Genomic DNA, 10,038 nt, shown 5'->3' on the forward strand with positions numbered 1-10,038 from the left:
TATGAAATGTATGCATTCACTACTGTAAGTCGCTCTGGATAAGAGCGTCTGCTAAATGACTAAAATGTAAATGTAAATATTTTCTCCGTTATTGTTCATATTCTCCACATTAAATCGAGTTAAGGAGTAATTTAGAATGTTTTATTTTTTTTGCCTTTATTTAACTAGGTCAGTTAAGAACTAATTCTTATTTACAATGACGGCCTAGCAAAAGGCCTCCTGCGGGGACGGGGGCTGGGATTAAAAATAAAAAAATAAAATAAAAATATGTAAATCAACGCCTTTGTAGCCTGAACGGAGAACGTTTTATGTACGAACCGTCCACGGAGGACACCAGTGTATAGATGCTTGTATATGCCTACATTCCCTTTGGATGTTAAGATGAAACAACTCAATATCGCCATCTGCCGGGGGTTTGTAGGCTACGGTGACCCGGTTTTAACACCGTTTGTTATCCATGTTAAATAATGTGGAGCTGATAAGAGGTCTTATATACGCTGTCGACGCTGTGAAAAGTGTCCTTCTTTCCCACCTCTACTTGTTGAGTCAGTCCGTTGCTCTGATCTGCTCTGAGGGAAATTGGCAACATGATAAGATGAGGACCACTACTGAACTAAAAGGTTGGTGTCGGAAAAGGAAAAGTGATTTGATTGATTGAATTGCCTTGGTCTATTGATAAGGACTAGCGATGGATTTTTAATAGTCTATTTGACTTTTTTTACGGAACGTTTCTGCTAACATCTGGGATAGTGTTGCTGTTACTATGACCTCTATGCTATATCTCTGTCCTGGATACACTATTGTTTTATTAACTTGGGTATTAACATGTACATCGATTGATTGTGGATTAATCGAATACTTCTGACCCGAGAATCTATTTTTTTAAAAAGATGCGTGTTGTTGTATATGTGAGCAGCTGTTAGGCAAAGGTAGCAGGACATCTATTCCAGCTGAGTGATATTGTCTCTTCAATGTCACTCGAAATGACTGTTTTTAAGCTTTAATCTGAAGGATAAACTTTCTGTGGCTCTGCCCTGGCCTAGGATTGAAGACATGACCGAGGAAAGTAAATGAACCAGGTGAAATCCTTATGTAACCTTCACAAACTGAGACGAGACACCGTTATGTAAATAAATGTGCATAGCACGCTGTCCCTCCTCAAAACAAAGACCCGGTTCATCACATTTCATTACTTAGTTGTTATATCATCACAATGTTGCTGTTTTGTGTTTGAGGCCGAGACCCAGAACAATCAATGTCCTATTTATTTGACACCCGACGTTTTTTCTCTTTCTTTGCCCTTTCCCGTTGGGTTCGTGAGCTGAATGTAGGAGAGAAACCCTTCAGCTTGTATTTTTCCAGCGGCTTTTCTTGGCACCTGGCCGCCCCCCCCCCCCCCCCCTCCCAACCCGCTCCGCTACCGCCGCTCCTCCCTAGTCTTTATCGGCTATATCAGGGAACATGCGTCACCGGGAACCACTTTTATCCACGTTTAATGAAGAATTATTGTCCAGAGAGTGAAGTTAATGTGACCAGAAGAAAGGATATCACTTTATTTTCTGACTGATACACCGGGCAGCTCCATGATACAGGCTACAGGTTCCTTCCTGGTCATTCTGTCTCTTCCGTTTCCCTGTGTGTCCAGAGACACTTTTCATTATTCACACTTAAACACACAGGTAAGTCTGGGATGTAAACGTGGACGCGATCCACTTTTCATTTGTTTAGCGTACCAGGTTACTGTAGCTTATGTTATCGTGGTGTAAGGATATTTTTTATTAATAAGATAAAATGAAGTTAGTTGTATTTGGCAGCACATTTGGATGGCATTAGAATATATCTCTTTGGTTTTATATTAACTCTAAATATATTGTTTTCTCTGTGTCTACAATGACCATTGAAATATCTCAACACAGATGATGCCGGTGCTTTGGAAAATTCCTGCAACTCTTGTTTGCAAGTTGCACAATAGTACATCGTTCTTTCAGCCGGATATGGACGTAGGACTTTTTCTCCTCCGCATTATATTTCTTTACTCTGTACTCTGATGCCTATATGCCGACCTTTTGGGGGCGCGGTAGATATCGACCGTCCGTTTGAACGAAAAACGCCTCGTATCTTGAAACGCGGACTTGTTATTAATAAGCAACGTCACCGTCCACCGCGCGAAACGCATGTTTAATGCCGCGTTCATGACCCAGTCGGAAACTAGGAAACTCTGACATGTCCGACTTGCTAACTGATTGTAGTTAAACAGGTGACACGTTCAACGAATCAGCAAAGTATGACATTTTTCGAGTTGTCTGTTTCCCACTGGCGTGTTAACGCGGCACAACACCCACCCGGTGGGCCTCGACGTCAAGACGCGTCCTTGTGAAGTCCCTCCTCTCTTTCCTGTGCTATAGAAGGAGTCCAACACAAGGCCCTTACAGGACAGTGTTGCTCTGAACTAGCACAGAGCAGGAGTTTAAACCCAGGGATTTCAACAGACAGATTATAGCCTGTAACCATGACAATAATAAAAGAGAGAGACTGGTCTGTGTTGGTGACCTATTCCAAACCAGGAGGACTAGGAGCTTTACTCACTGGTAGGATTACCAGAGAGAGAGAATATAATTTACTGCGGGTTTTCCGTCTTTTACTGTGGGGTTTACACTTTTACTGTGAATTTTCCATCTTTTACTGTGGGTTTTCCACTTTTACTGTGAATTTTCCATCTTTTACTGTGGGTTTTCCACTTTTACTGTGGGTTTTCCATCTTTTACTGTGAATGTTCCATCTTTTACTGTGGGTATTACACTTTTTCTGTGGATTTTCCACCTTTTACTGTGGGTTTTCCACTTTTACTGTGGGTTTTCCACCTTTACTGTGGGTTTTCCACCTTTACTGTGGATTTTCCATCTTTTACTGTGGGTTTTCCACCTTTACTGTGGATTTTCCATCTTTTACTGTGGGTTTTCCATCTTTTCCTGTGGGTTTTCCATCTTTTTCATGTTTTCCCCTTCTCTTTTGGTGTTCTTTCTTGCAGCTTTTATGAAACAGAGAAGAATGGGGCTGAACGACTTTATTCAGAGGCTGGCAACGAGCAACTCCTACACCTGCAAACAGTGAGTAACTATGACCTGACTCAGAGACAAATGGAAACCTATATTACTGTGTAATGTAATATAATGATTATGTAACTACAGTGTAATGTAATATAATGATCAGGTAACTACAGTGTAATGTAATATAATGATCATGTAATTCATTGACCTTCATGAATGATGATTTATGCATATTTGTTCCATATTTGTATCTGTTTTGCTTAATTAAGGATTTTCATTAGGATTGTATATTGAATAAGGCTATATCTAAATTCTCTCTCCCCCCTCTCTCTCTCTCTCTCTCTCTCTCTCTCTCTCTCTCTCTCTCTCTCTCTCTCTCTCTCTCTCTCTCTCTCTCTCTCTCTCTCTCTCTCTCTTTCTTCCCCCCTCTCTCTCTTTCTCTCTCCCTCTCTCTTTCTCTCTCTCTCTTCCTCCCTTCTCCCCCCTTCTCTCTCTCTCTCTCTTCCCCCTCTCTCTCTCTCTCTCTCTCCCCCCCTCTCTCTCTTCCCCCTCTCTCTCTCTCTCTCTCTCTCTCCTCTCTCTCTCCAGTCCTGAGGTTCAGTCCATCGTCAACTTGGCTCCCCAACAGCAGGAGGCTGAGCTAATGAACGCAAACCCCTCTCCTCCTGTAAGTACAAATGTGTGTTTTAACTGTGTGTACATGGTGTACATGTACAGTCCCGCATTATATAATATGCAACATCTTGATTTGGAAACATAGACCAATGTGCATGTTTGTTTGCTGGTGTCCTGTGTGTATGTCGACGTGTGTGTGTCCTGTGTGTGTGTCGACGTGTGTGTGTCCTGTGTGTATGTTGACGTGTGTGTGTCAACGTGTGTGTGTCCTGTGTGTATGTTGACGTGTGACGTGTGTATGTTGACGTGTGTGACGTGTGCAGTCACACACGTAATCTGTGGCATCACATAGTCCAATACTACTGTTGTTTAGGGTGTATTTACATAAGATATCTGTAACTCCCCTCTCCTCTACAGCCCAGTCCCTCCCAGCAGATGAACCTGGGCCCGTCCTCCAACCCCACAGCCAAGCCCAGTGACTTCCACTTCCTGAAGGTGATAGGGAAGGGCAGCTTCGGGAAGGTCCTCCTAGCCAGGCACCGAACAGACGACCAGTTCTACGCTGTTAAGGTGCTGCAGAAGAAGGCCATCCTGAAGAAGAAAGAGGTACCTGGAAACACACACACACACACACACACACACACACACACACACACACACACACACACACACACACACACACACACACACACACACACACACACATACACACACACACACACACACACACACACACACACACACACACACACACACACACACACATATACACACACACACACACACACATATACACACACACACACATATACACACACACACGCACACACACACACACACACAAATGCACACACATAGAAACATAAGTATGCACACACACACACACACACACACACACATACGCACACGCACACATAGACACACACACATACACACATAGACACATACGCACACACACATACGCACACACAGACAGACAGACAGACAGACAGACAGACAGACAGACAGACAGACAGACAGACAGACAGACCTATAACCTCTAACCCTGATCCTTTGTTGACCTCCAGGAGAAGCACATCATGTCTGAGAGGAACGTCCTGTTGAAGAACATTAAACACCCCTTCCTAGTGGGCCTACACTACTCCTTCCAGACCGCTGATAAACTCTACTTTATACTGGACTACATTAACGGAGGAGAGGTGAGGAGAGACACTGATATGGAGGGAGGAAGGGGGGGGACAGAGAGGGAGGGGAACAGACTACTTTGTGCTGGACTATATTAACAGAGGAGAGTGAGGGAGGGAGGGGAGGGAGAGTGAGAGTGTGTGTGCCTGTGTAATGGGACTTATTTCCTGTGATTGTTAGAGGAGGGAGGACATTATAAAATATGGTCTCTTCAGGAAGCTCTCTCCCCCTCTCTCTCCCCCCCCTCTCTCTCTCTCCCCTCTCTCTCTCTCTCTCTCTCTCTGGAGTTGATCTTTTCTATGATACTGGGGATGCAGCATTGGAGCTCTGTATGTGCCTCAGTTGTACAATAAAGATCATCACATCTGAACCTCTCTCTCTGTCTCTCTCTCCTCTCTCTCTTCTCCTCCAGTTGTTCTACCATCTCCAGAGGGAGCGGCGTTTCTTAGAGCCTCGGGCCAGGTTCTATACAGCGGAGATCGCCAGTGCCCTGGGCTACCTCCACTCTCTAAACATCGTGTACAGAGACCTGAAGCCTGAGAATATTCTACTGGACTCTCAGGGACACATCATACTCACGGACTTCGGCCTCTGCAAAGAGAACATAGAACAGAACGGAACCACGTCAACGTTCTGTGGAACACCAGAGGTGAGGAACCGCCAGAGGATGTTTGGTGATTGTTGTTGGGGTATAATTGGGGTATTTGCTGGTGATGATTGCCAATGTAATAACTTATAGTATGTTCTCCCTCCCTCCCCTCCTCCCCCTCCTCCCCCCTCCTCCCTCCCTCCCTCCCTCCCTCCCTCCCTCCCTCCCTCCCTCCCTCCCTCCCTCCCTCCCTCCCTCCCTCCCTCCCTCCCTCCCTCCCTCCCTCCCTCCCTCCCATCCCTCCCCCTCCTCCCTCCCTCCCTCCCTCCCTCCCTCCCTCCCTCCCTCCCTCCCTCCCTCCCTCCCTCCCTCCCTCCCTCCCTCCCTCCCTCCCTCCCTCCCATCCCTCCCCCTCCTCCCTCCCTCCCATCCCTCCCCCTCCCATCCTCCCATCCCTCCCATCCTCCCATCCCTCCCTCCCTCCCTCCCTCCCTCCCATCCTCCCCTCCCTCCCTCCCTCCCTCCCTCTATAGTACCTAGCTCCCGAGGTGTTACACAAGCAGCCGTATGACAGATCGGTGGACTGGTGGTGTTTAGGAGCCGTGCTTTATGAGATGCTGTATGGCCTGGTGAGTACACAACTCGTTAGGAATTTAAAAAGGGGACTTTTTAAGTTAACATGATATAAAGCCATTAACTGTTGAAGAATATAACTTATAAAAGCCTCCTATGAGTTTATTTCAACTGTCTTCCCTCATCAGAAGCCATTGTATACGTTTGTTTAAATCCATTGTACCATTGTCTGCCTTATGGTTATAGCAATACCAAGAGTCTAACTTCTACCTCTCCACAGCCTCCGTTCTATAGTCGTAACACAGCAGAGATGTACGACAACATCCTGAACAAACCACTGCAGCTCAAACCCAACATCTCTAACGCTGCCAAGCACATACTGGAGGGACTGCTGCAGAAAGACCGCACGCAACGACTGGGACACAGCCACGACTTCGTAAGTGTTTGTGAGAGAGGGAAACAGAGAGAGAGAGAGAGAGAGAGAGAGGGACAGAGAGACAGAGAGACAGAGTGAGAGAGAGAGGGACAAAGAGAGACAGAGTGAGAGAGAGAGGGACAAAGAGAGATAGAGAGGAGAGGGACAAAGAGAGAGAGACAGTGAGAGAGAGAGGGACAAAGAGAGACAGAGAGAGAGGGACAAGGAGAGATAGAGAGAGTGAGACAGAGAGAGAGGGACAAGGAGAGATAGAGAGAGTGAGACAGAGGAAGTGTGTGTGTAGATTACCCTTGTAATTATGTATCTAAGACTTTCCCTCTAACTGTCTCTCTGTCTTTGTCTCTGTCTGTCTGTCTGTCTGTCTGTCTGTCTGTCTGTCTGTCTGTCTGTCTGTCTGTCTGTCTGTCTGTCTCCTCTCTCTCAGGAGGAGATCAAGAACCACATGTTCTTCTCCCCCATCAACTGGGATGACCTGACCGCTAAGAAGCTCACCCCCCCTTTCAACCCAAACGTGGTACGTTCCCTTCAATAGTACAACATACAGGACACTTTCCAGAACGTTCCCTTCAATAGTACAACATACAGGACACGTTCCAGAACGTTCCCTTCAATAGCACAACATACAGGACATGTTCCGGTACGTTCCCTTCAATAGTACAACATACAGGACACGTTCCAGAACGTTCCCTTCAATAGTTTGTTCATTCTGTCTCTCCCCAGACGGGCCCTAACGACCTTCGCCACTTTGACACGGAGTTCACAGACGAGCCCGTCCCCTCATCCATTGGCTGTTCCCCTGACTCCTCCCTCATCACTGCCAGCATCAAGGAGGCAGCCGAGGCCTTCCTAGGATTCAGCTATGCACCCTCTATGGACTCATACCTGTAGGATATGATACCTGTAGGATATCATACCTGTAGGATATCATACCTGTAGGACATCATACCTGTAGGACATCATACCTGTAGGACATCATACCTGTAGGACATCATACCTGTAGGACATCATACCTGTAGGATATCATACCTGTAGGACATCATACCTGTAGGACATCATACCTGTAGGATATCATACCTGTAGGATATCATACCTGTAGGACATCATACCTGTAGGACATCATACCTGTAGGACATCATACCTGTAGGACATCATACCTGTAGGACATCATACCTGTAGGACATCATACCTGTAGGACATCATACCTGTAGGATATGATACCTGTAGGACATCATACCTGTAGGACATCATACCTGTAGGACATCATACCTGTAGGATATCATACCTGTAGGATATCATACCTGTAGGACATCATACCTGTAGGACATCATACCTGTAGGACATCATACCTGTAGGACATCATACCTGTAGGATATCATACCTGTAGGATATCATACCTGTAGGACATCATACCTGTAGGACATCATACCTGTAGGACATCATACCTGTAGGACATCATACCTGTAGGATATCATACCTGTAGGACATCATACCTGTAGGACATCATACCTGTAGGATATCATACCTGTAGGACATCATACCTGTAGGACATCATACCTGTAGGACATCATACCTGTAGGACATCATACCTGTAGGACATCATACCTGTAGGACATCATACCTGTAGGACATCATACCTGTAGGACATCATACCTGTAGGACATCATACCTGTAGGATATCATATCTGTAGGATATCATACCTGTAGGACATCATACCTGTAGGATATCATACCTGTAGGTATCATACCTGTAGTACATCATACCTGTAGTATATCATACCTGTAGGATATCATACCTGTAGGATATCATACCTGTAGGACATCATACCTGTAGGACATCATACCTGTAGGACATCATACCTGTAGGCTATCATACCTGTAAGCCAGACCCCTAGAGGACATCCTATAGACTCCTATAGACTCATGATAGACCAGAACCCTAGAGGACATCCTATAGACTCATGATAGACCAGAACTATAGACTCTATAAACTATAAAGCTATAAACCTCCATGGACTGTTACCTATAGGAAACATCATAGACATTCCTATGAATTTACTAACTAGGAAGGACTCCCCATGTCACGGAGGTACACACCTGTAGACCCCCCTTGTCCCCTCGTCCCTCCCTCTGACTCACAACGCACAACCTCTTCCCTCTCCATGATGGACTTGTACCCCCCTCAGACCCCCCTCCTCCCAAATCCTAACCCAGAGTGGAGGTTATTTTACACATGTCTCAGGCAGCTTTATGCACCCCCCCTTTCCTCCTCCCTACAACCCCCTTTCCTCCTCCCCTCTCTCTCCATCACACTCGTCCATTCTGACTCATCCTGTCTCCCACTGACGGCTCATGGCTGTGGGTGAATCTCTATGGGTCTGTCCCAAATGGCACCCTGTTCCCTACGTAGTGAACCACTTGTGACATCCTCACACAGGATTGGTTGTCTTGTAGTCAGTGGGAGTGTCTGAATGAGGCAGTTTCACACTGTTGTCCCTGATTGGTTCGTCTGTCATGACATGACCTGCTCAGGGATTCCACGCTGAAACGTCTCGACAAGTTCTGTTGTCTCTTCACTCTGGATCACGTCGACTGAAACTGGACTCAGAGGATGATTAATTTATTAATTTAATGATGATTGGTTTATTGATTGATTGATTGTGGCGGTAGTGAGGAAGAAAGCAAAGCTGCTAGTATCTACGGTTCTGTATCTAAGTTCTGTTTTAAAGAACCTGGACCGATACAAAGAGGACATGGAGCGCATCCCAAAATGGCACCCTATTCGCCATATATAGTGCACTGCTTTTGACCAGGGCTCTGTCACTTTGGGATCCAGGTGTGATGGACAGAATGCGTTGTGGTGTTGAGATCCGTACGGTCCCCCTACTCCCTTTAGTCTTCCTGTCTCCTCTTGATGATGTAACAATGCTCCAACGCTGTCTGAACTCAACATTCCATTTTAATAATCACTGTATGCGACGGTTAAACGTTATATTTAAGTTTGTTTGTATATGTGGAGTCTATTTGTGTACTAGTTTTAATATATATGTTAACAGGAAACTAAAGGTATGCTTAAATAATGTATTTTAACTATTCATGTTAAATGTACTGTACATTGTTTAGATTTGTTCTTCTATGTGACAATGTTCAGTCTGCAATAAAAAAAACTCTTCTGTTGTTACATCATGAGTGGTGCCATTGGTTTACACTGCAGCTAAGAACAGATATTTATGTGAGAAGTTTTATTAAGGGAGAAGTAGACATTGATCTGAAGCCGGAAAAGAAAGGAAATTCACATGAGCACCACGATGCCTACTCCACCCATGCTCCACCAAGGTTTTACAGCACCACAATGCCTACTCCACCCATGCCATACCAAGGTTTTACAGCACCACAATGCCTATTCCACCCATGCTCTACCATGGTTTCACAGCACCACAATGCCTTCTCCACCCATGCTCCACCAATGTTTCACAGCACCACAATGCCTTCTCCACCCATGCTCTACCAAGGTTTTACAGCACCACAATGCCTACTCCACCCATGCTCCACCAAGGTTTTACAGCACCACAATGCCTACTCCACCCATGCTCTAC

General features: G+C 45.6%; 1 protein-coding gene across 3 annotated transcripts; it reads left to right on the plus strand.

Moving 5' to 3' along the window:
- The first annotated feature begins 357 nt into the window (after positions 1–357).
- On the plus strand, positions 358–9,623 carry LOC106591125 (serine/threonine-protein kinase Sgk1). Of its 3 annotated transcripts, none has more exons than XM_045695508.1 (10): positions 358–620; positions 3,029–3,107; positions 3,636–3,714; positions 4,080–4,268; positions 4,730–4,861; positions 5,260–5,496; positions 5,970–6,065; positions 6,290–6,445; positions 6,870–6,959; positions 7,166–9,623. In XM_045695508.1, exons 1-10 carry the CDS (start codon positions 458–460, stop codon positions 7,331–7,333), a joined length of 1,389 nt encoding a protein of 462 aa, XP_045551464.1. In that variant the 5' UTR covers positions 358–457; the 3' UTR covers positions 7,334–9,623. The 3 variants fall into 3 exon arrangements, with proteins under 3 accessions (XP_045551464.1, XP_045551466.1, XP_045551465.1); XM_045695510.1 differs by lacking the exon at positions 358–620 and adding an exon at positions 1,403–1,679; XM_045695509.1 differs by lacking the exon at positions 358–620 and adding an exon at positions 2,395–2,588.
- Positions 9,624–10,038: the final 415 nt, after the last annotated feature.

This window comes from Salmo salar, chromosome ssa15 (genome assembly GCF_905237065.1).
Source record: "Salmo salar chromosome ssa15, Ssal_v3.1, whole genome shotgun sequence".
NCBI classification, from domain to species: Eukaryota; Metazoa; Chordata; class Actinopteri; order Salmoniformes; family Salmonidae; genus Salmo; species Salmo salar.

What these genes read in the sequence shown, in the direction of transcription:
- LOC106591125 (XM_045695508.1), top strand. Translation starts at nt 458, where the DNA reads ATGTTAAATAATGTGGAGCTGATAAGAGGTCTTATATACGCTGTCGAC. An exon ending in GACCACTACTGAACTAAAAG is followed by an intron (nt 621 to 3,028) that starts GTTGGTGTCGGA and finishes TCTTTCTTGCAG; the next exon opens with CTTTTATGAAACAGAGAAGA. An exon ending in CCCCTTTCAACCCAAACGTG is followed by an intron (nt 6,960 to 7,165) that starts GTACGTTCCCTT and finishes GTCTCTCCCCAG; the next exon opens with ACGGGCCCTAACGACCTTCG.